The sequence below is a fragment of the Vulpes vulpes genome, chromosome 1 (genome assembly GCF_048418805.1).
Source record: "Vulpes vulpes isolate BD-2025 chromosome 1, VulVul3, whole genome shotgun sequence".
Lineage (NCBI taxonomy): Eukaryota > Metazoa > Chordata > Mammalia > Carnivora > Canidae > Vulpes > Vulpes vulpes.
In genome coordinates this window covers 14719060-14746128 of record NC_132780.1, presented here as the reverse complement: position 1 = coordinate 14746128, position 27069 = coordinate 14719060, and the positions used below count along the sequence as shown (strand labels likewise).

General features: G+C 52.3%; 2 protein-coding genes across 19 annotated transcripts in view; one reads left to right on the top strand and one right to left on the bottom strand.

Moving 5' to 3' along the window:
• Nucleotides 1–4449: 4449 nt before the first annotated feature.
• ZSWIM9 (zinc finger SWIM-type containing 9) lies at nucleotides 4450–26711 on the bottom strand. Of its 7 annotated transcripts, none has more exons than XM_072755930.1 (4): nucleotides 26439–26589; nucleotides 25092–25364; nucleotides 17954–18266; nucleotides 4450–7406 (listed from the first exon to the last, which is right to left on the bottom strand). In XM_072755930.1, exons 2-4 carry the CDS (start codon nucleotides 25352–25354, stop codon nucleotides 5235–5237), a joined length of 2748 nt encoding a protein of 915 aa, XP_072612031.1. In that variant the 5' UTR covers nucleotides 25355–25364; nucleotides 26439–26589; the 3' UTR covers nucleotides 4450–5234. The 7 variants fall into 7 exon arrangements, with proteins under 7 accessions (XP_072612031.1, XP_072612021.1, XP_072612024.1 ...); XM_072755920.1 differs by having other exon boundaries at nucleotides 26435–26520; XM_072755923.1 differs by lacking the exon at nucleotides 26439–26589 and adding an exon at nucleotides 26171–26265.
• The window catches only part of LIG1 (DNA ligase 1), a 39002-nt gene continuing 38519 nt past the window's right edge, over nucleotides 26587–27069 (top strand). For 4 of the 12 annotated variants that reach the window (XM_072756031.1, XM_072756008.1, XM_072755992.1 and 1 more), the window contains exon 1: nucleotides 26587–26907. The gene's annotated coding sequence lies outside the window, so the exon portion shown is untranslated. The other 8 variants (XM_026013858.2, XM_026013861.2, XM_026013860.2 and 5 more) reach the window with 8 other exon arrangements.

The following is a 27069-nucleotide window of genomic DNA, read 5'->3' as shown; positions in this document are numbered from 1 at the left end:
CATTGGTGATTTTTACTCTACACAGCTTTAAAAAACCAAAAGCAAGCAAGCAAGCAAGCAACGAACCATCAACAAAAAATAAAAAGTGAATGTAGAATGGAAGTCAGAAATCAAGAGTGATCCAAGCGGAAGAGGATCACACTCCCTTCCTTTCGGTGTCTATACCTCTATAAATGGATTCGTCATTACCGGATTATGCTAGATCAAGCTCAACAGTACAGAGCATCCATACCAGTGCCCCAATGGTTTCTAATATTTACCCAGTGCCTATGTGAGAAGCATGATGCTCTACTCACTAACTTTGTGGACTGGAGCAAATTAGTTCACTTCTCTAAATCCAGTACAACATAGTATAGAGTTAATAAAAACTACCCTGCCCGGGTTAAATGCGCTGATGTCATTAGTGCTAATGTTATCCCCATTCAATGGATTCTAAAACTGAGATACAAAGAAGCCGAGTAACTTGTCTAAGGTTACGGCTATAAACAGCAGAGCTTGGGTTAATACTAAGTCAACCCGATCGTAAAGTTCAGTCTTATTCACTGGATGAGATTGACTGAATACATCTATCACTCTCTCCCCTCCCATCCCTCCATCCCTGAATGCAGGAGCCCACTGTGCCCATCCTAGTCCCCATGACCTCTGTCCTCCCCCTGGACCTCAGTCCCCTAGGATCTCTCTAGGATGGATAGATTCCATGTCTTCAAGGACCCTCTGGAGGCTTGAAGATAAGAATTCACATTTACCAGGCTGATATCATGGGTATGGGTCTGGTGTCTAAAGATCTGAATTCTGGTTCAATCACACACCAAAACACAATCACACATCAAAACACCTTACATGGTTCCAATCTCCACAATCCTCACTTAGCTCATCTACATAATGGGATGTAACTAGGCGCTGTTTTCCCAGAACTGATTATCAAGACCCAGAACTGAGAAGGAAAAAAACCCAACATCAACCTCCCAGTGTAAGGTTGAAGAATCACCAGCAGTCCGGTCAGGTCTGGTCCTGGCGTGGCCTCCCTAAGAGCACAAGTTCAGCAGAATCTCTGCCACAACATTCCCACCTCCCAATTTCAGGAGGACTGACCGGAAGAACACTGCCTTTTTGGAGAGAAATTCATGATGATCTGCTTGCCCCTCCCCTAAACCCTAATGAAGAGAAAGAACCCCAGACGCTCAACCTCTGAGCCACCCAGGTGTCCCTGGGCCGGTCTTTCTAGAGACTGGTGCAGGTCATGGAGCTGTCGGTACATAAAAAACCGGAACACTGTGACAGCACCAGGCCAAGGTGAGCAGAGATGTTGCTGGCGATGTTAATTAACGGGTAACTGGGGTATAGTTTCAGGGGCTGCTCTAAGTGCTTCTCATACAAGAACCCATTTCTCCCTCAGTGCAACCTGCTGGGGGAAGCAGGATTATTACCTATTTGATAGAAGATGAAAATGAGGCACAGAATGATTAAGTAAGTTTGCCAGTGTCACAAGGCGTGAGAGGCAGAGCTGGGACCTGAGCCTAGACTGTCTGCCTTGAGAGCTGGGGTTAGACGATATCCCAGAGCTCCCCCAGCCCTAGGCATGGGGGCAGGCTTATCTTTTTCCAAGACCTTCCCAGGGGGTTGAGGGGGACAGATATTCCCACATCCTCCACCACCAACTATGCCTGTCCTCTCCATCCCCTCAGTGCTGAACCCACCTGGTGCATGTCCTTGCCCAGCCTCCTCCCTGGCCTCCCCACCTCCTGTGTCTTGTCTTCAGTGCATCTTCCATGGGGCCCTAGAGGAGTCTCTCTATCCCCCAGTGCTGTCCCTGCCCCTTTCCCACTCACGTTCCTCCCATGGCTCCCCAACTCTCCCAGGAGAAAACCCGAGCTCCCAAACCTGGCCTTCGAAGCCTTTCACAGAACAGCTTCTGGAACTGAACAGTTGCCTTCCTCATTTCAGTTCCCTCTCGCCAGGTAGCTCAACCACCTGGCAGCACCAGCATCTCCCTCCAGAGCCTGCTGGCCCCTCACACGCATGACATGTTCACTGCTCTTGGAGCCTTCCTGCAAACCCAGTCCTCCTCCAAGGGTCCTCATCCATGGACAGCCTCATGGTTCACTCAGTACCTGCCCAGGTCCCCAGGGAGGTTCTCATCCCTCCCTTCCCCCTCCTCCTCACCGCCCCTCCCCCACTTGTCAGTCCCCAAACCCCATCCCTCAACCCCACTCCTCTTGCGTTTTCTTTCTGCCTTGTATCCTCCCCTGTGTCCCCAGGGCCCCTGCCCCAGCTCAGATCTCTTCTCCCTCTGGATCTCACTCCAGCCTCCTTTCTGGCCTCCTTGCCTCCAGTCTCCCCACTCTAGTCCAACTCCCACACGGGACGACCCATTCTTCACCCAGGGCTGATCTTGTCCCGTCTCTCGCATCAGCCCCCCTTGCTATGCCCCCTGCACATTCTCCAGTGTAACTTTCCATGTATTTGCCTGTGGTCCTTACATTCCAATGGCAGCCTCTCCTTCTGAGTAGGTCCTTAACTCTTCCGCCAGTTAGCATAGCACCTGTTGTTCCTCCATCCGTATAGAAATAACCTTTCTCAGCCTCAGTCGGACTCCCACTCCTGCTTCAAGGGGCAGTTCAAACCTGCTCCAGGCGCACACACTCACCCGGACCCTCCTTACTCAGACACGCAGAGGTCACCCCCAAGCCTGCCCTAATCTCCCCCACACAAACGATGGCCTTTCCCACCCAATTCCATCCCCGTCACCAGACTCTCAATGGTCCCGCCCACCCCTACCTCCCGCCTCTTGACCCGGAGGACTAGCCTATCCAGAGGCCCCGCCTTCTTTGCTCGACTGAGCTCCTCCGCCCTGCCCTTCCAACTAGGGTTTCCAGAAGGCCTCCCCTCTTCCAATCATTTGGACCCCTTTATCCCGCCCTCTCCCGCAGCATTTACCCCCGGATCTCCGCGACAATGGTCCCGCCCGCCGAAACGGACCTGTCGTCCCCAGGCCCAATCCCCCCACCCCTCTGCTGGAAACTTGGTGCGTCCCGGAGTGGCAGAAGGGAACGGGAGTCGGGCGAGACCATTACCGACGGTGGGGGGGGGGCGGAAAGGGAGTCCCTCTTCTCCTAGGGACGGACGGGACCGCTGGCTCCCTTGGTGCCTTTCAGATCCGACCAGTGTCTCACCAGACTCTGCCACCTCCCTGTCGCTGCCCCCGCCCAATTAGGGCTGCGATCTTCACCCTTCCCGCCTGGTGCCCCCCGGTTCCCGGGAGTCTTGGTTCACCGGGGACCTCCCCGCAGCGGCGCTTCCTACCACCCCAATGCGCATGCGCCGCACATTTCCGGTGGCCCGGCTTTTCTTTATCCTGATGTGGATCCGGGCTGACTAATACTGGGAGACCCTCCCCCTGCAGCAACACCAAACGTCAACCTACATCTTCAGTCTTTCAAAAAGAAAACAGTTATATAATAACCAATTATCGATGCGCTTCGCGTGCACCAGACAGTATAAGCACATTATTTTCAATTCTGCAGCCGGCCTTGGGGAGTTGCTATTATCCCCGTTTTCCACGCGAAGACACTAAGGTTCAGAGATGGGGAGCCTCAGCAAGCGCTAGGACAGCGCGGGACGGAAGCCAGTCGTGTATGACACCATCCATACTCGCTGCGATTGGAAGTTTAGGGACATATAATGGGGCGCCTGTGTGGCTCAGTTCGTTAAGCGCCCAACTCTTGATTTCAGCTCAGGTTATGATGTCAGAGTCGTGAGATCAAGTCCCGCGTAGGGCTGCTTAAGATTCTCTCCGTCTCCCCCTGCCACGCTCTCTCAAGGGACGGATGGTCGTGCAGGGGTGAATGTTTGGGTTGGGGAGGGCTGTTACGTGTCCTTTGGCAAGTCACTGAATCTCTCCAACTTAATTTCCACAGCAGGAAAATGGGCGCCATGCCCACCTCCTGGGGTGTTGGGGGTGATCATAGAGGGCATCTCTTGGCTCTGTCACTGCCAGCACTGGCTGCATTCTCACGCTCCGCCAAGATGCTCCCAATCAGGTCTAAGCCTGACCATTTTCATTCCGGGGCTTCTTGGGATTGAGAGAAGGTTTAGAAGTCTCCCACCCTGAGCAGACCCATTGGCCTGGATTGGGTCACACAGCCATTCTTAAACCATTCTTGGCCACAGTGGCTGAGACTGGACTGGCTGGACTGATTTGCCAAAATCCACGGATGTTGGCAAGTTGCCACCCTAGCATACTGGTCGATGTGGACACAAGGGAGGAGGACTGCTGAGCTGAAGCAGTGGCAGGGGGTGGGAGGGTGGATTTATTTTGGGCCCCTCCATTCCATCTGGCCCCAGGAGGTCTTGTTGATAGAATGGAAGAAGGAACGTCGGACCACTCAATTTCTCTCCTGGTCTGGACTTCCCCCCTCCCCCTGCCCCAGAAGCCAGGAACTCAGTGCAGAAACCAAAATAATACTGTTTTATTCCAATCTTGAAGTACAATAGTCCGGAGCCTCTGACCCATCCCCCGAGACGCCCTTTCTCATTTAGTCTCTTCTGGAAATGACCAACCAGAAGGCCAAGGGGATCCAAATCTCCAGGCTTTGGGGACTCTCAAATCACTCCCTGTTGTTCCTTCTCTCCCCCTCTCCCATACCTTTTCTTTCTGTGTGTCTTTTTTTTTTTCTGTCCTCCACCCCTGGCCTCCTTCTCCCCTGCCTCCCTCTGCTTTTCCCCTATTTCTGCCTCTCCTCTTATCCTCTCTTCTCCGCTTGTCCCCGTCAGTTTCTCTCCACCCCCAACCCCCCACCCTCATTTGTCCTCCTACATTCCCCTTTGCTTTTCTCCTTTGCCCCTGTACTCTCTGGACTGACCATCTGCTCCTGCCTGGGCTCTCCCCATAGCCTGCTGTCTCCCCCCTCCCTCAGCCTTGTCCCATCCTTCCTTCTGCCCCGGTCTGACCCTGTCTACCCCCGTCTCATCACACATTTCCTCTCCTGAGGGAAGCCCTCAGAAGCCATCCTGGCCACCACCATCTTCCACACTGTGGCTCCAGGACCTCGGAGACCGCTGTCAGCCTCCCTGCGGACCCAGAGAGGCAAACGGCCAAGGTGAGGTCTCTGGATGACACAGGAGGTGGCCAGAGGGACTGGGGTGGCCTCCTTGGCCTCAGCCCTATTATCTTTGGGATCGAAGAACGCCCTCCTGCCCTCGCAGCGGAGGGTGGCAGGCAGGGGCCTGAAGGGTCAGGGCTCTGGGGCTCTCCCCCAGCAGTCCCTGAGCAGGTCCATGTGGAACAAGGCTGCCCCGGTGAGGAGGCGCGCTGCGAAGAGGTGACGGCAGGGCAGACGTCGGGCGGCGTGGATGGAGCAGCTGCAGCGTGTCAGAGCCCTGTCCAGGAAGAAGTCCGAGGTGCCATCCTTAAGGGCAAACCCAGCCCCAGTCCAGTGGAAACCCCGGGTACCGTGCCGCCTGGCAAAGGCCAGCTCCTCGGCCACCAGTTCTGCTAGCTCTGGCCCGCAGGCCGCCCGGAACTTGGCCAGGGGCTCCCAGTCCACCTCCTCCTCTGCCGAGGGGCAGCAAGGCCTCTTCGGTTCCCTCGGGCCATCTTCCTCACCTCCCTCCTGCGGGCCCTCCCCGGGGGCCAGGTGTGCTCTCCTTGTCCCTGCCCATTCTGGGTCCCCCTCAAGTGCAGTCCCCATGGGGGTGCTGCACGTGACCCCATTCCCCAGTCCGAGACACCTCCCTCCAGTGCCCCCACACTCCACCCCCTGTCCTCCTCGGCTCTTGGGGCCTGCAGGTGGGGCTCCCTCTCCATTCTCCAGGCCTGCCATCCTTGTGTCCCCCAGCTGGACCAGCACTACATCCTCCAGGTCCCGTCTTCTTTTGACCCCCAACCGCACTCCTCTCTCTTCTCCCATCTCTGGCCCTCTCTGCCTCTCATCTCCCCACTGGGGCTCCCTTTGGTCTCCATTCTCAGGGACCAGCTCCAAATGGCGCCCCCTCCAGTTCCTGACCTCCAGCCCCCTTCCCTTCTCGGCTTCCAACTGGGGCCCGTTCCACTCTCTGGCTTTCAGTCCACGAGCCTTCTCATCATGCAGCTGGGCCCCCTTCCAGGTGCTCCCCTCAAGACTCCGGGCCCTCTCAGAGTCAAGTTGGGTCCCCTTCCAGTCTGTGGTCTCCAGCACCCTGATCCTTTGCTCTTCTAGCTGGGCGGTCCTCCAGGAATACCCTTCCAATCCGCTCAGCCCGTAGTCCTCCAACCGGGCACCTCTCCGCACATAGCCTTCGGGTCCCCAATCCTTCTCATCCTCCAGCGGGGCCCCCCTCCAATCTCTGATCTCTGGCCCTCTCCACTGCTCGTTCTCCAACGGGGACCCTCTCCAGACACTCCCTTCTAGCCCTCTCACTTTCTGGTTCTCCACCTGGACCTCTCTCCAATCTTGGATCTGCAACCCTCTCCCCATCTCACTCTCTAACTGCGCCCCTCCCGGGTCTCTGGCCTCCAAACCTCGGGGCCACTCCTTCTCCAGCTGGGCGCCTCTCCATATACTTCCTTCTTTGGGGGCTCCTCCCCAGTCCCCGCTCTGCAGGCCCTTCCCCCTCTCCTTCTCCACGTGGGCTCCCCTCCCCGGCTCGCCCTCCGGCCACGGCCCCCCACTGTCCGCGCCCTCGGGCGCCGCCTCCCCTGCCGCATCAGCCCACTGCATGGCCACCAGATCGCGGAGGCACTGCGCCACGCTGCGCGAGGGGCTCAGGCGGCGCAGCAGGCGCCGGCGGTGGCCGCGCACCAGGGCGCACGCGTCCAGGTCCCGGGCCGCCTCGAAGGCTCGGAAGCGCACCCACATGTCGCGGCGCGGGGCCCAGTTTCGCTCAAAGTAGTCGACGAAGGCGGCCGGGCCGTGCGCGCGCAGCTCCGCCAGCGCATCGGAGTAGGCGGCGGGCGACGACGCGCCTGCCAGGCGGCACAGGCGCGGCCACAGGCCCGGGTCCTCGCGGCCGGCGCCGCCCAGCTCCTGCGCCTTGCTGAAGAGCGTCTCGAGGCCCTGCGCGCGGCAGATCTGCACGCGCGCGCCCGGCAGCAGTTGGCGCACGGCCGGCAGCTGCGCCGCCACCTCGGGCCCGGCGGTCAGGCAGCGCACGCGGCCCTTGACGTCGGGCGCACTCTGCAGCAGCGAGGCCAGGGCGAAGCGCAGCAGGCTCGGCGTGCCCGGGCGCGCCACGCAGCAGGCGGCCTGGCGCGCGCGGCCCGCTCCGTCCACGCACAGCACCGCCAGCAGGTCCAGCGCGCCCTGCAGCCCCGGCAGCCGGTCCACCAGGAGCATCCGCGGGAAGCGCCGCAGCAGCGCCCGCGTGCGCGACGTCAGGAAGAACACCGTCTCCACCACCGCCTGGTCCTCCACGAACACCAGCTTCACCTGCGGGCGGGGGGGGGGCAGGGAAACAGGTCGGGGGACGCCGGCGGCTCCGGGATCTCGGGTCCCCCGCACCCCCCACCGGGGGCAATGGGAATCCATTCATTCCTGCGTGCGGCCATTTATTCTTCCGACCGGCAGGAGGCAGTGCCGGAGGGGGTGTGTGTGAAATGGTTAAAAACGCGACCTCTGGAGGCCGACTGCCCGGGTCTGAGAGCCTGCACCGCCGCCTAGTAGCTGTGAGATTTCTGCACCCGAGACAGCCTCTCTGAGCCTGAGGGTAGGCCGGGAACTGGGTTAGGTTAGGTTAGGTTCCTCCTGCGCCCAGAGGCAGTCTACAGCGTCTTAGAAGTGTAGGCCTTGGAGCAGCAGCGTCACCTGCTGGGATCTTGACAGAAATGCATATTCTTAGGCCCCCCTGCCAAGTCAGAAGCTCTGAGGGCCCCACGGTGGGCGCCTTGACAAGCCCTCCAGGGGATTCCCACGCATGCTCAGTTTGAGAGCCCCGTCTAGCACTAAATCCATAGACTTAGAAACCCGGTCGTCTAGGTTTGAGTCCCGGCCCCACCACTTCCGAACCTGGTGACTTCACCTGAGCCTCAGTTTCGTCCTTACTCTCCTTGTTCCCCTAACTTCTCCTTCTGGGAACTGGAAATTTGTTCCTTCCTGCTTGGAGGGTCAGGTCCACATTAGGGCCCCGAGCCAGACTGCCTGGGCTGAGACCCTGGAGCCCCCACCCCCACCCCCGCTTCCTGGCGGTGTGGCTTCCCAAGACTTCCCTGACCTCCATCTCATTTGCAAAATGAAGAGAGTATCTCTGTGAGGATGAAATGAATTAAAGCATTGTTGAATACTGCTCTGGCACAAAAATACATTAATATTCTACAATATTCGTTCAACCAAAAGTAAGTGCTCTCAAAGTGTTCATAATTACAGCAATTATCACCCCTGCTCAGAGATCATGTCCTCATAAAGGTCTGCTCTGACCATCCCTTCCAAGCAAATAACCCCAGCTCCCTCTAGCCGTGATTGGCCATAGCATTCAACCACCCCGAAGCATGTCACATCTTTACTTGCTGGTTTGCTTATTGCCTGTCCTAACAGGGAAGCGTCACAAGGTTAGGGATGTTGTGTTTTGCTTTCCTAATGTTTTGAATGGCGCCCACAGCGACAGCTCCATACATTCCGAATGAAGGCATGCGTAAGTGTGCAGCAATATCCTCTGGCCACGTCTCTAGAGTTCAGGGAAGAGTCTGGTTTTAAATCCTCGCTTTGTCTCTTACTAGCTGTGGGACCCTGCACTGAGTCTCACTTTGCCTGGCTGCAAAATTGAGGTAATGTCTATTGAATAAGGTCATGGAGAGGCTAAAATGAGATCATTTGTGTCCAAAGCTTGGTGCGTATCTAATCCCACTATTATTTCTGTCTGACTTGTCTTTCAGCAGCACTGAGGACTGGGACCCTGACCCTTTTCTGGAACACAAATCACTCTTGGCTCCTATCATCCTCAAAACTCCTGGCTGTCCTCCTTCCTCGCAGGCATCCCCCGTGTGTCTCCTCTGCCTGTCTCAGCCTTCCTCCACCCCTGCTCCACTTCTAAATGTTGCTGAGCTGCAGAGCACCCACTGGCTCCTCTTCTCCTCCTTCCTGTCTCTAGACTCTGCCAAGGTGATCTCATTTGGTCACATGGCCTTCCTCATCTCTCAGCTGATAACTCCTAGTTCTGTATCTCCAGGCTCTAGGTCCATCTATTGAACTGCCTCTGCAGGAACATGGCCCATTGGACATCTCCAGTGTCCCTGGAGATTGGCAGCCCAAAGCCACACTTGATTCTCACTGCCCCCCAACCAGCCCCATCTCTGTTTCATTTTTAAAACTTCTGATCAGCTCACTCCCTCCCCTGCTCGAAAACCTTTCCTTTCCCAGGACTTCACATTCCACTTCAAGTACCACCCAGAGTTCACACCATGCTGTGGGCTGGGTGATCAGGTCCTTGGACCTCATCTGTCCCTCTCTTTCTCCTTGGCCTCAGCCACTCTAGCATCACCATGCACGAAAGCCACTGAATGGGATGCCTGGGTGGCTCAGTGGTTGAGCATCTGCCTTTGGGTCAGGTCGTGATGGGGTGGGGATCAAGTCCCGCACTGGGCTCCCCATGGGGAGCCTGCCTCTCTCTGTGTGTCTTTCATGAATAAATAAATAAACCTTAAAAAAAAGCCACTGAATGGGGCAGGCAGGCAGTAACGGACTCCTTCTGCTGGTCCCTGTCAGTGCTGACCCACAGCTGCAGAACCAGGATCTGAATCAAGAAAGCATGGATCTCACCACAAACCGCGCTGCTATCGTCCAACCTCCTCCTATCAGATGGTTAAAAAGCACTGCATCAGGGCACCTGGGTGGCTCAGTCAGGTAACCATCGGACTCTTGATTTTGGCTCAGCTCATGATCTCAGGGTCATGAGATCAAGTCCCGTGTGGATCTCTCCACTTAGGGAGTTTGCTGGAGATTTTCTCTCTCTCCCTTTGCCCCTTCCCTCACTTGCGCTTTTTCGAGCACTCTTTCTCTATAAAATGAATAAATAAATCTTTAAAAAAATAAAAAAAAAGCACTGCGTCATTCTCAGCTTTCAAGGAGAAATAAAAAACTCTGATTAAAAAAAAAAAAAAAAAAGAGGTCTAGTAGAGTCCATAAAGAACAAGGAGATTGCTTTCCCAACCCAGAAATCCTATATTCAGCATCTTAACTAGTATTAGAATTCACCAAATTTTATGAAAAAGCCTGGAAAACTTTCTGCTGGATTAGTTATTACCCCACTACGATTTTTTTCAACCGTCATGAATTTGTACATTTATAATTACTTTACGATTGATTTATCTCTGCAAATGTTTCAATCCAGAAGGGCTCTAAGCCTGTAGCCTTAGCCACATGTAGCTATTTACATTTAAATTAATACTTGACAACCTATAAAAATTCGGTTCATCGGTCCCATGAGTCCTAGGCTAGTGGTTGCTCTCCTGAATGCTGCAGATACAGGACATTTGCACCATCACAGAAGGGTCTGTCAACGTGAGTGTAGAAATTAGTGCAAAGGTAAAAGTTGTCATAACAGTTGTTAAAAAGGAGTGACATGAAAAAAAAAAAAAGGAGTGACATGTTCCTATAGTCTTGAGATCATGTCTGTTTCTTCTGGGGAGTCAGGAGTAAGAAAAGAAAATACAGCGAAATGTATTTGCCTTGAGATTTTTCCAGAGAAGGCAAGCAAGCACTCGATGAGTTAGAAGCTGGCTCCCATTCTTCAAGGGATCTTTGATTTCTGAACTCAGGTTTTCTTTCTAAAGAGACTATGGAAGCTTTTCCTTCACAGACTGTGGGATTCAAATCCAGGTGCTTCCTCTTACCAGCTGTGTGAGTTTACACACTGGTTGTGTGCATTGGGAAAGTGTCTGAACTTCTTTGTGCATCAGCCTTTCACATCTACAAAGGTGGAGTCCACCATCTCCCTGACCTTACAAAATCACTATGAGGATTAAATGGGCTGATTCGCACAAAGCCCTCAAAGTGGTACGAGGTCACGATTTATTGTCAGCCGTTATTATCATTACCTGAGTGTGGAGGGCATGCTAAGGGGGCTAAGGTTGGCGTGGGGCCCTCCAAGTGAGTGACAGCCATTGCCGAGAGGGCACCATCATTTTCCTTAAAGATATTCCAGGTGTGTAGAGAAGAATGAATTCTACCCACCTGGGGGTCCAAACTGCATATTCCAAAGGAAGTTCTGGCTCTTGCCCAGATGCTGGGACATAGGAATGTCCTGCCTGATAAGAGTGTCTGGGGGCCTTGGGCCACTCGAGACAGTCTATGCTAACAAGGTGATCTATGGTGGGGGTCACACAGTATCAGCTTGACCTCCAGAGGGGCTGGAGACTTAGGTTAGCCACTCAGGCAGTCAGACGTGTCCATGTGACCAAACCCCAGTGAAATTGCTGCACACCAAGGCTCAGATGAGCTTGCTTGGTTGGCAAGACTCTGTGCCTGTTAACACATCGTTGCTGGCAGAACTAAACTGTGTCCACACAACTCCACTCGGAGGACAGCTAGAAGCTCGAGCCTGGTCTCTTTTGGACTCCACCCCATACGCCTCTTCCCTTTGCTGATTTTATTCTGTCCTGCTGCTGTAATAAGCCACAGCTGAGGGTATAACAGCTTTGCTGAGTTCTGTGAGCCCTGAAACTGAGGCCAGTCCGAGGGCCCCCAGCTACACCAGGGGAGTGAGTTGGCCAAAGCCGTGGAGCTAAGAGATAGTGGGGTGGGATCAGAGCCTCGATTACTCAGAATGGTTGGGGGGGGGGAAGCAAGGAGCAGAGGGAGATGTGTAGGTGACACCGAGGGGTGGCATTTGTTGAAGGTGGGGGATACGTAAATGAATGAACTTTTCTACCAAATATTTACCGAACAAGTCTGCTGTGTGTGCCAAGTGCCGGTTCAGGAATTGAGGGTGGCCCAAAGGGCTTCTTAGAGTAGGAAGAAGCAGCCTGCAAACCCAAGATGAATAAATGTACACGTGATGATTCCAGGCACATGGAGAGCTCAGGAGAACACAGACCAAACAGGAAGTGGTTTTTCCTTGACAAGGCCATTAACTCTTTCAATTCCCACAACAATCCTGCAAACAGGGACTCTTATGACTATTCCCATTTCTCAGATGGCAAAACTGAGGCACAGATGGGTTCTGTCACTTACCCAGGGTCCCACAGGTAGTAAGCAACAGAGCTGGAATTTGAACCCAAGGCCACTTGAGCCTAGAGTCTGCACTCCTGACCACTATACCCTCTTGGCCTTCATGAGAGTGATCCCACGGGCCTGATTCTAAGGGCATGTGGTAGGCAGCTATGAGGGCTCACGTGAGGGTAGGTATTACCTCAGACACATAGATCGGGGGCACTGGGATGCATCAGCCACAGAGTGGATTCCACAAATGTGAATATCAGAAACAGCACCGCTAAATACTTTTCATCCACACCTCCTCCTACGTGTGAGCACAATCTTGTTTTCACATGATCAGAAAAGTACTATCCTCCAGACTGTCCGGAAAAAGAACTTGAGGGAATAAGAATAGTAGCTAAACACACAGGGCTTCCTACTTAACTATATTTTACACACACACACACGCACACACACACACACACACACAGACTTAATCCTCATAGAACAACCCTGACAATCCTATGAGGTAGTACCTCTTCTTATCCCCATTCTACAGATGAACAAACTAAGGCTTGCAGAAGGAAGTAACTTTGTTGCATGCCCAGCCAGAATGTATCTAAAGCTTTTAGCACCTAACAAAACAAATAAAATCAGTTTCTAGTTGTTACTGTACCACCCAGAAAATAGCTGCTCTAAGGTACAAAAGCTGTAGGGCACAGAGGATATTCCCCTGGGGAGCCATGAAGAGAGAGGGGTTAAGACAAGTGGGGGGCGGGCAAGGAACTACGACCAGGGAAACACGAGCCCAGATTCAGACTGGGCTCTGGGGGACTGTGGGTGGGACAGCCCTCTATCCGTCCTCTCTATGGTTGCCCTTGACCATGTGCCAATTAATCGTGGCTCTCCTGTCTCGAGCCCTTGGCAAGAGTCCACCCGTCCATTGCTTTGCAGTTGGGCAGGGTCATGTACTTGCTTTGACTCACAAAACATGAGTGGAAGTGACCTGCCGTGGTGTGTCACCTGGGTGCAGAAGCCCCAACGGTCCTTCCTGACAGATACACTAACCATGTTGGGAGGATTCTGATGAGGAGCACGTCTCCCAACAACCCGTGGCGGGCATGCAGTGTGAGCAGAAAATAAACTTTGGTGCCACTGAGGTTTGAGGGCTGGTCACTGGGACAGCGAATCCCGGGCCCTCCTGACTGACACAGTCTTAAGATTCTCTATTGTTCACCCCCTGATTGTTCTTTTCTAGAGAGAAACAGGGGAGCATAGTGCATTGGGACTATTCTCTATTTTTCACCTCCTCTTTTAAAATGAACTATTTGACGGGCACCTGGATGGCTCAGTGGTTAAGCGTCTGCCCTTGGCTAGGGCTGTGATCCTGGGGTCCTGGGATCGAGTCCCACATTGCTCTTCCAGGAGGGAGCCTGCTTCTCCCTCTGCCTATGTCTCTGCGTTTCTGTCTGTGTCTCTCATGAATAAATAAATAAAAACTTTAAAATAAATAAATAAATACAATAAAATGAACTATTTGAGAGGCGCCTGGGTGGCTCAGTTGGTTGAGTCTCCAGCTCTTGATTTCAGCTCAGATCATGATCTCCGGGTTGTGAGATGGAGCCCACATGGGGCTCTGCACTGAGCATGGAGGCTGCTTGAGATTCTCTCCCTCTCTCTCTGCCCTTCCCCCTGCTCACACTTTCTCTGTCTCTTAAAAAAAATAATAAGTAAAATAAAATGATCTGTTTGTGCAAAACTCCGTAGGGTCTGAAAGTCTAATCATAGAAGCCATACAGCCACGTTCTTCTTCCTATCATCTTCCAACAACCCAGTCCCATTTGCTACTCCTACGCCCATCCACCTCCTCAGTACTTTCTAGAGTTTCTTTATGTGAACACAAGCAAGCAAGCCCACCTAGATGGTCTCATTTTCTTCCTTTTATACACAAAACAGCATGTTACGCACTGTTTTGCTCCTTGCTTTTGGTGGTTGCCATTGTTAACCTAAAAATGTGCCCCAGAGATCTGTTCAGATCAGTTGCCACAGTTGTTAGCATTGTTAGCATTCTTGTCTAAAAGTTGTGGGGTATTCCAGGGATAGATGTCCCAGGATTCTGGAACCATTACCCTACTGGTGGGGTTTTGGTTGCATCCAATCTCTTGCTTCCATAAACCACAATGATTAACCTTGTAAGTCATTCTTCACCTGTGTAACTATGTCTGCACAACAGATTCCTGGCAATGGGAGAGGGGCCAAAGTGGTCATTTTCATGGATCTTGCCCAATTGTCCTCCACAGTGACTATATCAGTTTACCTTTTAGTATTCCTAAAAGTGGCACACTTTTATGGATGTGGATCAACGTTGCCCTTTCTCAGAAGGCAAAGTGTACTTATGACAGGAGTTACAACATTTCTGTGCAAGGTCCATCTCTGCCCAGAAAGCCAGTTGGCTTGCTGATTACCCTACCTCAGTCCAACACTGCTGCCTCAGGGCAGATTATAAAAGGTCTTAACATCTCCCTGGTTGAAGTGGCTACTCAGTCTTGCCCACAAACTGTGGCAGTGGCTTTTGGGTACACTAGCTCTTATGGGACCCTCTCCCAAGACCAAGCAGGCCATCTCCACTCAGGGGGACCTAGGCATTTGGCTTTTTAAAGTGACCCCTCCAAAACAGGAACAAAACCAAATCCAAAACCACAACCACAACCAAAAAACCCCAAAACAAAACCAGAAACAAAGTCATCCCTCCTACAGGAGACTGCTGGGAAGCAGAGAGCATAATAATCTGATTGTTGCTTAGCCTGGTCTTGGAACCAAAGAATTATTATCTTAGCAGATTAATAAATAATACAGAACTCATTCACTATATCTCATAATTGAAAAGAGCAATGCAAAATTGCCATGTAAAGGTGACAGGTTGATCATAATCTTCTAACTTTATCTTCCCTGAACTTCATAGAAAAGGATTTCTTTTTTAAAGACAGGAGCAATAGAAAAGGAGACAACAGGAACCAAACTTGGGAAGCCAGCAAGCAGATGGACAAGACACTACCCATCTCCCGCAAAACAAAAGCCAAATCCTAAGCCCCATGATTCCTGCGCCAGCAACTGCAAAATGCCGAGGACCAACAGTAGCATCTTCAAAAGGAATTGGCAGAGTGCTAGGCGGCAGGAGGAGGTTAAATTAGACAAGTCGATGGTTGTCTAAGAAGCAAGCAGACCTCTCCAAGCCAAGTTTCCTCTCACTCCCTGGTGGCTGGAGGTTTATTCTGTGAAAAGCCTAGAACGGCAAGGGCCACCGGCCTCGGGGACCATGGGTACAGCTGATGAGGGACTGGGTGTCTGTGCATCCTGCTGCCCCAAATCTAGCTCCTCAACTCTCTTCCCCCATGTGGTTCCCGGAAGCTGGCAGCCTGGCCTTTACCCCTGCCAGGCAAGACGTTACAGGCTTTTCTCAGGGGGATTTGACCAGCCTCAGAGGAAGAATGAAAGAAGCTGACATGTGACCAGTCCCAACATCTAAAGCAAGATGCAAGAAAGTATGTCTAATATGCTACTTTGCTGGGGGTAGGAAGAGAGCCAGTAGAAATAAAATTAAAGACACAAACTTATCTGTATACATACAGGGCAGTGCTGTTCAATGGGAAGCCACTAGCCCACATAGGGCTGTTTAAATGGCAATTAATTAAATTAAATAAAAAATCCAGTTCCTCCATCATACTAGCCACATTGCAAAGTGCTCGATGGGCACACGAGCCCAGGGGCTGGTGTCCTGGACAACACAGACACAGATCATTACTATTATCATAGAAAGGTCCCCTGGATCACCCTGAGCCGTAGAATAGAAAGATATATAAGATGTATGAAGAACTGCTGCTCTGGTGGCCTCTGAGGGGGGGACTTGGGGGACAGGAGGTGACAAGGCAACTTTTCACCACCAACTCTAGTACCTTTTGAATTTAGAAGGATGTGAATGTGTTACATATTCAAAAAGTCAATAGTTAAATGTTAAAAAAAAGAAAAGGAATAAACCTTTCACAGGTCTGTTCCTTGGTGTTCCAGAACTTCTTCCTCATTTCCTTTGACAGTATAAGGTAGACTAAAACACAGACCCAGGAGCCAGCCTTGGTTTAGCCTGGATTCTATGGCAGCCTCCAACCTGGAAGTTAAAAGGACAACCCCTCGGCATTGAAGGTTTTCATTTGTCAGTGAGCTGCTTCTCACAGGGGTAACCCTACATGCATATTTCCAGGAAAGATAGCCAAGGCTGTTTATAATAGCTCAGCGAAAACCAGTGGCATGTATCCCCATTGTACAGAGCAACAAACTGCTTTGGGTGGGACTCTCAAGCCTCTGGAGGCCAGAACTATGAGAAGGGTCCCAAGCCTCATTTCCAAACTGGGGAATAGCGAGCAGTGAAGAGCATGGCCCTGGATCCAGACTGTGTAGGTCTGAGGTCCAGCTCCATTATTAAGTAGCTGTGTGACCTTGGGCCAATGACTTGACCTCTCTGTGCTTCAGGCTTCAGTTTCCTTGTCTAGAAAATTGCGGGGGTGGGTGGTGGGTACAATGGTGAAATCCTTCCTCCACATGCTCTTGTGAGATTTAAAGGAATTATAATATGCAAAGCATACAAGGTAGTGCTTGGCACATCGTCAGTGCTTGATAAATGTTAACTGAGATTATCATCGATATTATGTGTGGATAGAGCACTGGGTTTGGGTTGGTGGCTTGAGTCACGGCTGATTCCTGAGCAGGAGATGGAGGTGAGGGGAGTGCTCTGGGTCTAATTCTGGAGAGTGGGTTCACACTGTGTCACTACTCTGAGTTGAGACCTCTTCCATGCATGAGAGAAAAGCACAGCTGGTGTGGGGGGGCACCTAATTTCCCTCCTTCCTCCTTGTCCGCCCCACCCCAGCTCTGAAGTTGGATCAAAGCAGCACAACGATCCCTCTTGGAGGAATAGCAGAAATGCTCCAGCCTCCAGTTTTCCACTGGCTATTCCTTCTGCCTGGAACTCCGGCCCCTCTGAAGAAGGATGGGGGGTCCCCTGCCTCCATTCTGTCTCCTCTGCTTCACCAGCATTTTCTTAGAGATGTCTTCCTTGACCACTCAAAATACAACAGCACCCTTACAACTAACTGTCCCTCTCCACATCTGCACCCTATACTCCCTGACACTCCTCACTCTATCACCTTAGGTGACAAAGGCGACCCTCCCTCCTGAGTCTTGATCTGGGTGGCAGGGATGGGCTGTTTTAATTTTGTGAACATTCCTCCATCCATGTACTTCTTCTCATCTGTGCATTTTCTATGTGTGTGGTTTGGTTTTCTTTCAATGGCACTTTCTGTAGCCTCTTCTTCCTACCCCCAACCCTACTGACATAGTATCACAGTGTGTCTGTCTATTGTGGCTTTCTCCCATTACAACTGCAAGGTAATTCTAGCAGGTTCCTCTGCAAAGGTAGCCAACAGCCAGAAGTGGCTGCTTAAATTTCAGTGAGCTAAAATGAAATAAAATTTAAAATTCCGTTCCTCAGTCCTACTGGCCACATTGCAAATGCTCAATAGCCACGTGTGGCCAGGGGCTACCAGACCCTACAGGTGCAGAATCCCTGGTCGGGGCAGAAAGCTCTTTTGGTTCCTGAGGGCAGGGAGCACGTGTGTCTGGCAGGCTGCTGCCTCCCCCAAAGCTGCTACCAGCACTTAGTGAATGACCAAATGACCGCACGGGAGAATGGATGGAAGGAGTGAATGGATGGGGGGTGATGAATGAATGAATGAATGGATGACCCGCGAGGCTGGAGTGTGGCTCTCCCCCACCCCTGCCTGCCTCTCCCAAGACCCCACCTTGGCCTCGGGGTCGGTGCGGAAGAGCCCCTCGAGCACGTGTAGGGCGTCCAGGACGCCGTGGTCGCGGCCCTTGCAGTAGGAGAGTAGGCGGTGCACGTCAGCTGGAGCCACAAACTGCTTGGAGATCTTGTTGGTGGTGCGCACGGGCAGGCAGGCGTTGGCCAGCAGGTGCCCCGGGCGGAAGTAGTAGGCGAACTCCAGCGGGCAGGCCGGGTGCGAGTGGGTCAGCTGGCACTCTGTCACCACGAGGCGGTCCCGCAGCGGGCTCAGCTTGACGATGATGAAGGCCGGGCAGCCGGGCTGGGGGGGCCTGCGGGAGGAATGACCACCGCCGCCGTCACATCACCCTCTGCCCTCGTCCTCCTTTCTCTCTCTCCTTTTTAATTATCATTTTCTAAAATTAAGAACTGCTGCAAACATCGAGAAGAAGAGAGGGCCTTCCGAATCTGCCAGTGGTGTGACCTTGGGCAAGTCACTTCAGGTCTCTGTGCCTCAGTTTCCTCCTATGTTGAAAGGGAAATAATCATCATCGTGCCTTTCTCGTGGGGCTATTGTGAGGATTGAAAGAGTTGATGTATGGGAAACACTTAACTTCTGTCTGCAACGTGGCGGGCACTAGTGTTACCACACCTCTGCACCTATTGCCCCATTTCTATCAAAAGTGAATGAATATTTTATTTCCCTCAAAGAACTGTAAGAAATACAATACTTCAGAGACTTCTGTATCCACTTCTCATTTAGCAATGGCAAACTGAACACCTCTGTGAACCCTGTCCCGACAAAGTCCTCTCCCTCCTGGGTCCCCCAAAGCAGCCACTTCCCAAACTGGGTATCTTGCATTCCTGAATATATTTTTCAGTCCCATCAACAGTGGGTGGTAGGTTTCTAGGTTTTAAAACTTTGTATACATGGAAAGGTGCTCAAACTCCTCAGTTATCTACCGAATGCAAATGCAAACCCCCAGCAAATGCGTCTACCACCGCCAGAATGACCCAATAAACACAGAGCACAGACCAAGAGGTAGAGCAAGCGCAACACTTAACTTCTCTTCGATGGGAGTGTTAAATGTAAGTCACTTGTGGAAACTTGTGTGACAGTATCAGCTATCGCTGATCATGTGCCTCCCCGTGACCCAGTATTTCCACTCAAGACAAATGCCTGAAGATGGGTGCCAGAAGAATGTACTAGAATGTTCCAGCAGCACTATTCATATTAGCCAAGTATTTGAAACAGCCCAATATCCAACGGTAGAGTAGGAAAGTGATATATCCTTACACACAATCCTAACCAATAGTAAGAATGCACAAGCCACTACTATCCCCAGCATCATCAACAGATCTCACAGATCAGCTGTGTGAAAGCCCAGCAAAAAAGATGATAAATCACCATGTATCAGGTTTAGCAAAAGTTCAATAAGAAGCAAAGGTAGCCGCTGCTGTCAGAAGACTGGATCGTGGTTACCCTCGGGTGGCTAACTCTACGGGGAGTGCTTCTTAGTACCTGGCACGTGTATTTCCTTGGTCTGGGTGTTGGTTACATGTGCATTTTATTTTGGGGAAATTCACTGAATTACATACACACGATGCGTGTGCTTTTTTAAATGTGTGATATGCTTTTAAAAAGTTTACTTAGGAAACCTTTTCTTTCTAGCGTATGGTAGGCAGACCAACAGCCTGATCACATCCTAGTTGCTGGAGCTGCGCAAACATTACTGTGCATTGCAAAAGGGACTTTGCAGGTGTGTAAATTAAGGGTCTTGAGATGGGGAGATGATGATGGTTTACCCAGGTAGGCTCAGTGTACTCACAAGGGTCCTTATAAGCGGAAGACAGAAACAAGCAGCCAGAGAGGCAAGTCAAAGAGAGAGAGAGAGAGAGAGAGAGAGAGAGAGAGAGAGATGCTTCTCTGCTGGATGAGGAACAGCAAGCTGGGGGGAGGGCGCAAGCTGAGGAATCGGGTACCTCTAGAAGCTGGAAGAAGGAGGGAAACAGATTTTCTCCTAGAGCTTCCAGAAGGAGCCAGCCCTGCAGACACCTTGATTCTAGCCCAGGGAGACCCATGCTGGACTTGTGGCCCTCCGAGCTGCAAGATCACACATTTGCATTGTTTTAAGCTGTCCTGTTTGAGATAATTTGTTACGGCAGCAATGGGAAGCTAACCCCACTCTCTATATACTTTTGCAACTTGCTTTCTCACTCATTAGTTTTTCAACATTGGTTCAGTCCTTTTCCTGCCTGTTATTCCACTCCCAACTCTGCCAACTGTATGTTGCATTTTTTTTAAAGATTTTATTTTTAAGTTATCTCTATAGCTAAGGTGGGGCTCGAACTCACCACCACGAGATCAAGAGTCGCATGTTCAACTGACTGAGCCAGCCAGGCACCCCTCTGCCAACTGCATGGTGTGTCCAGCTCTCCCTTCTTACAAATAATGCTCCAATGATAACCAACTCTCTTATCCGTTTGTGTGTGAGCAAGAGCCTGTCTAGGACAATGGCCCTCAAACAGCAGGGCATGGCCCATTAGCTGAAATCACTCAGGGAGCTATAAGGAGCATCATAAAAAATGAAAGAGAATGTGGGGGTGGGAAATGGGGTGTATTTCCCTGCTGATAATACTTAAATTGACAGCTGCTTCTGAAAGGAGGTTCCATGTTTCTCCATAAGGGATGATATTGGCATTTTTGGTAGGAGGTTTATGTTTATAGAGCAGGGATTGGCATACTTTTTCTGCAAAAAGACAGACAGTAAATATACCCTGTTGCTATATTGTACAAACAGCCATACATCCTATGTCAATGCATGGGTCTGGCTGTGTTCCAATAAAACTTTATTTACAAAAAAACAGCTGCAGGGTGGGTTTCACCCAAGGTCCTCACAGCTTGTCAACCCTTGTAACATAGACTGTCCAGGGCGTGGCAAGTAGTTAAGAAGCCTGACTCCCAGGCACTAAATGCCAGTAGCATCCTCTAAAATGCTCCCAAATTGTTTCCAAATGGCCCCCTGGAAGGGTGATCCTTTTCAGAACACACCCCAAGAATCTCTAGTATAAATACTTAAGAACTGCCTTTGTTAAACCAGAAGGAAATCCCTGACACATTCCTTTTCTGCTCCATACATTAAGAGGTAAAGTAAAACCAGGAGCCTGCCAGATTTTGAAAGTCTACATAAAAAGCTCAAGACCTTTGGCCTTATTGGAAGCGACAAAAATAACACAAAATTAGAAAAATTGTAAGTATACAAATCGTTATAAATAAAATACAAAGGTGGAGCCCTCACAGTGGTGTTAGGTAACTAAAAGACATTCCCAATGTGCGACCCATTTTTGATCTACCAAAAAGGCCCATTCACGGGGCTCTTATCTGACACATTTCCCCTGGATAACTCACAGGCTTTTGTGAAACTCTCTGGTCTGGTTTCTTTTGGCCTGAGTGGTTCAGTCCCTAGAACAAGCCCCCACTCAAGGGAGGTCACAGCTCCGTGAAGTGGTGCATCTTGCCAGAGAACTGCACATCCCCTCTGGGGTCCCAGGATCTAATATAACTGTCTACTGTGGCCTCAACACGCAATTTTTGCAATTTCTCTACAGCTAGCTGGGGAGGATAATGCTACCCACCTCTACGTGTGAACTCCACGTGGGCAGGGATCACTGTCTGTTTTGCTTACTGCTATATCCCCAGCACCGAGAACAGCCCCTGGTCCCTGGGAGGCGCTCAGTATTTACTAAGAAAAGACAATTCCACTGCACATACGAACCCCCAGCACCCAGGCACTCTGCTCCTTACATCAAGCCACCCAGCACCAAGTCTTGTCTATCATGCCTTCTGAACTCCTCAGACCATCCACTTTCCCCCCATTCCCACTGCCACCAACTCAGTTTTTTCTTTCTTCGTGAAACATCCTTCTCCCTTCTTTTCACCTAGTTAGCTCCTATTCCTCCTTCACAACTCAGAACCAGCGCCACCTCCTCCAGGAAGCCTTTGCTGACCATCCCCAGGCTTGGGCAGATTTCACCACACACTGGGGTGATGATCTGAGTGATGCCCATCCGTAACGCATGCTCTTCACTGAATGGAGTGCTTTACCACTGAAACCCTGGCATCTAAAACACATTCATCCAGCACACAGCGGGTGCTTGAAACAAAGCGGATGGACACAGCATAGCACCAGGACCACATTCAACTCTCATACTGATAATCCATGATGGAAATATAGATGAGGGGGAGGGGAGGGAAGAGAGAGGCAACAAAAGTATGGGCTTTGTGGTCAAACTGTGTGGGTCCCAATCCTAGTTTCCCCCTCTGGGCAGCTGGGCAATATTGGGAAATTCCTTTAACCTCTGTGCTTGTTTTCTCACATGGAAATTGGGGCTAAGAAGAATTCTACCTCACAGGTTTATTGAGAGGAGTACAGAAGAGGATTACGTTATGCAAAGTACTTTAGACAAGGGGCTGGTACATAGCACTTGATAAAAAAAACCAGCCCATTTTCCTCAATTTTTTTTCTTCTAAAAGTACCACCGCTTTGAGCTGTTTTGCACACCATGTGCCATTTCTTCTTGATCTTTCAGGTTCCCAAGCTCTTTGTATTTTCAAAGGCTGGTGTGTGTATTCTAGAGTGGGAAGCGCTGAGAGAGGCTGTGGGGGGTGGGCACAGAGCAGAAGGCTGGGGAGGGGGGAGAGGCAGGGTGGCGATTTGGGAGAGGTTGCCAGGCAACGTCTGAGATAGGGGGACAGAGTGGCCAGGGAGAAAGCCGTGATGTGGTGATGTGCGTTCTCGGGGCCCCTCAGCCCCAGCTCCTCGCTGGCCTCCTGCCTGTCTCCTCCAGTCTGTCCCTGACACGGCCACAGGAGGGATCATCCTCGGCCAGAGCTGCCCCTGCTCTCAGCCCTCCCAGGGCTCCCCCAAGATAAATCCCGGCCCCTGGACTCAGCCCTGCAAGTCGAGACTTTGATACCATTCTGCCCACATCTGCAGTCTTTTCTCACACACTAGACGCCCCCTAGGACCCTGGCCTGTGGGCTGTCCTTGGGTTATGACCCTGGAGAGGTGCTGTCTGAACAGCTGGGGGGACAGACGGGCTGGGAAATGATGGGGCCCCCAGTCATCATCTCTGAACCAGCTTGCCAACCACCCTCACTCCTGGGGTCCCCATCCAGACACTATCCCACTATCTCCCCAGTCAGGGCACCAGCCTGTCAATCTCCAGTCCTGCCCCTCCTGTCTCCTGGCTCCCTCTGAGAATTGCAGAGCACTGGAGATAGTGCCTGGACATAGTAAGTGCCATGCGTTTAAGTCAAATACATACATATGTAAATGTATAAACACAGAGAATCCTTCCAGTCTCTGTTTACTGGTCACCTTTTCCAGGAAGACTTCCAGAAGCACTCTGTAAGGTCTCAGATGGAGCTGCACTGACCACTTCTCTTTTGTCCTCTTCCCTCCCACCATCTAACTTCTTCTCCTTCACAACTGTGAGCCCTTATTTCCAATTTCCTTTTTATTTTTTTTTTCTCCTCCATTAGGTTCTCTGCTGCTCAAGACCAGAGGCCAACTCTGGGTTCCAAATGCCTAGCAAAGAGCATGCACACAGTAGGTGTTCAATAAGTTACTTTGAATTGGCTTCTTTTAAGAGATTCTAGATTAGGCCTAAGTGGCTCACAAGCTCTAATGTTCTAGATTTCTCTGTGATGATGTGTGTTTGGTGCTGCTCTGCTTCCTGACCTCTGAGTCTCTGTTTCTAGGTAAGCAGTGAGTAAACCACCAAGAACAGTAATCTCTCAATAAATGTTTAAAAAATTATGGTGAGAATTGCTGTTCCAAAGTGCTCACTCACTCTGTGCTGGATGCTCTTCTGGTGACTTGCATGTTATCAGCTCATTGAATCCTCACAAAACCTAGGAGATGGATCAGTACCATCCCTTCCTCTGTTTTCCCAAGTCAGGAAACTGAGACCCAGAAAGGTGATGTCACTTGCTCAGTGTCACTGGCTAATCACAGGAGGCGAGGCTGCTGGCACCCAAGTCTGTGCTCTTGACTTCTAGAACATGTGTTCTTTACCCAACTGCCCAATGTTCCAGGCACTGGGGCGGGGGGGAAGTTCCTTCCCATCCTTGGGCTCATGGTAACCTTCCAACAGCTCTGCAATAACCCCACTTCAGAGAGGAGAAACCCGACTCAGAGATGGGATATCTGTGGCCCAAAGACACCCACCCTGGAAGTGGTGGAGCTGGTCTCAGGCAGCCGGAAGGCAGAGCCTGAGGGAAGTGACAGGACTAAGTGTGAGGTAACAGAGAGTGGTGGGGTCTGGGGCACACCTGAGTGCCAATGCCTGGTCTAATTGCAGTGGCCGTCTGCCGCGCAAGAATGTGGGCTCAGCCTCTTCCCGTGTTTCAAGAAAAGCTGGAGACCAAATATTTTATGGGAGTGCTCTGGTTTAAAACTGGGGTCAATTAAAACATCGTTGGCCAGCTGGCTATATCTCCTATCTCTCTCATGGATTTTTCAATTGCCCCTTGTAGCATTCCACTTGGAGGGAACTTATTTGTGAGCTTGTTCATACAACGTCAGCCTTCCTGTCCAGTCTGAAAGTTCCGGGAGGGCAGGGGATTGGTCTATCCTGTTCAACACCCTTTCTCCCCAGCAAAGTTATCTCTAGCCCTCGTGTAGGACCTGGCCCTGTATATACCAAATTAATGGATGGATCTTTCTCTCTCTGTCCTGTGGCTTTCTCTGCAGCTCAGTCTGTCTCTCATCTCTTTGTATGTGTCCCAAACCTGGCTCTCAACCATTTTTCTGATTCTGGCTGGTGTCTCTGGCTCCATGTCTCCATGTTTCTGGAATTTTCTGTCTTGGGTGAGGGGAGGGGCCTTTCTTCAGTGTATGCATTTCACTCTGACTCTCTATTAAGTCCCTACTAAAGTCTTGTTGGAGCCCTCCCTGCTACTTACTATGTATGTCCTTCCAGCTCACTGGCTGTCCCCTTTCTCCGGGACTTCCTGCAAGGTGTACTTAGCTGTTTTAGTGGGCATCTCTCCCTCCCCTTCTCTTGTCTCTTGATGCAGGGGCTCTCTGCCTCTCTACCCCCTCGCTTCCCCTCCCCCCAGGACCCAGCAGGGCTCGGCACCGCTCACGCACCCCACGGTGGGCCGGCTGGGCGCGCGCACGTCCTTGCACACGAGCCGCACGTAGCTGTACTTGAGAACGTCGATGAGCGTGTAGAGTGGGGGCGCGCTGGCCCAGCGGCAGCGCGCCAGGTGCATGGAGCTCTTGACGAAGAAGAGCGCCAGCCGCTGCTGGCACCACGCGTCGAAGAAGCGGCTGAACTCGGCCCATGAGAAGAAGGCACGCTCCCGCAGCTCCTGCTCCTCTTGCCCCGCTGTGCTGGGTGGGGACTCCATCCTGGGGCGCCTGAGTGGAAGAGGGGAACGTAGATATTAGACCCATCTCCACCAGGGGTATCCCGCTTCTTTCATTACCCGCCTGCCTCTTTGGTGCTGGTGCCTCTTTCCAGGCGGGGCCCAGGATGGGATGCACCCCCATTAGTATGTGGATATGAATCTGCATTCCATCTTTGGCCTTCTCCCATGCCTGCAGTATTCCTGGGACAGTTGGAGCCTGTCATCCTGATCCCTAATTTCAGCTCTGGCCCCCTCCTTTATAGATGTGCCCCTCGGTACAGTTGTGGTTCCTCTCCCAAAATATAACCCTTAAGTTCAATGGTGGATCTCTCGAATCTCTTCCCAACTTCCAGCTAAGACCTCCTCTCCACCTCCAGATGTATCTTCCACACTTGGCTGCAACCTCTTGTTGCTCCCATTCATGTGACACCCCCCCGCCCCCCCCCGCCCCGTGTCTACACTTGGCTCTAACCCACACCCATCTGTGCCCTCTTCTAAAGATGTTCCATCTCTGGATCTGCTCCCACATCCAGGCACTGACCTCTCATCCCCAGTTTTATTCTTCACGCACCTGTGCCTCCCTCCTCCCTGCATGTGTCTCCGACAACCAGTTATTGCCCCAGATGTGACCCCATCAGTCGTCACATACAGCTGCAGCCCCTGCCTCCAAGATGTCCTCCCCACATCCAGTATGTACTTTTAGCCCACAGGTGTGTGCTCCATTCACTTGTAGCCAATTCTCAGAAGTGTCACCAAAATTCGGTCTGTGCCCCCCTCCTGCCCAGACGCGCCCCCCAGTCCAGCAATAGCTCCCACCTCCCATCTGCAGCTATCTACTCCCCAGAAGTGCGTTCTGGTCCTAGACATGGAAGCCCTCGTCCTCAGATGGGCTTCATCACCCCGGATGCTCCCCCACGTCCAGCTGCGCCTCCCGCCTCCGTGCAACCCCTGCCAGCCCGCTCCCGCCTCCCCAAGCCCTCCCAGCCCCTCCTGTGGCGGGCCCTCCCATCTCCGCTGTCCCACCCAGCTGTGCCTCTCCCCTCCCCCAGATGTGCACCCTTCCCGCCCCTCCCCACTCACCTACCCGCCCCGGCGCGGCGTCCACCTCCCACAATGCTCCGCGCCGAGGCCAGGCCCGGCCCTTGCTCCCGGGATGCCCCGCGCGGTCTCCCGCCTCTCTTCCCGCCGTGCCTCGCGCAGCGTCTTCCCCTGTAGCTCCCTCTTTCCCCGCCAGTCACTTCTCGGACCCGCAGCTACACCCGCCCACCCGGAGCGAGGGAAGGCTCGGGCCGTTTCCCATCGTGCTCTGCGGGAGGGCTCACCCTGCTTCACCCCTTTCCTAGTAGCCTCCCACCCGGGAGACTACAACTCCCACCGTCCTCCGGGAGGCAGCGGCGGCGCGGACGACGCCCGGGCCCCGCCCCTCGCACGGCCCCGCCCCCACCCGCCAAAGTCTGCGCGCGAATTCCGTGGCGCGAATTGAGGACTGCAGTCGAGCGCCGAGCGGCTCTGGGTGTGACGCGCAGGGCAGTGGCGCGCGGGGCCGGCGCGAGGCAGGTGTGGCCGCCGACGCGGGACTGGGAGATCTGGGGGCGGCGCTCGAGTCGTACGCTCCGGGCCCACGGCTCCGCCGAGTCGGTCGGCTGCAGGGGAGCGGGCGTGGGGCGACGCTCAGGCGGCCGAGAGCGCGGCGAGAGGGAGAGTGCCGGCAGCAG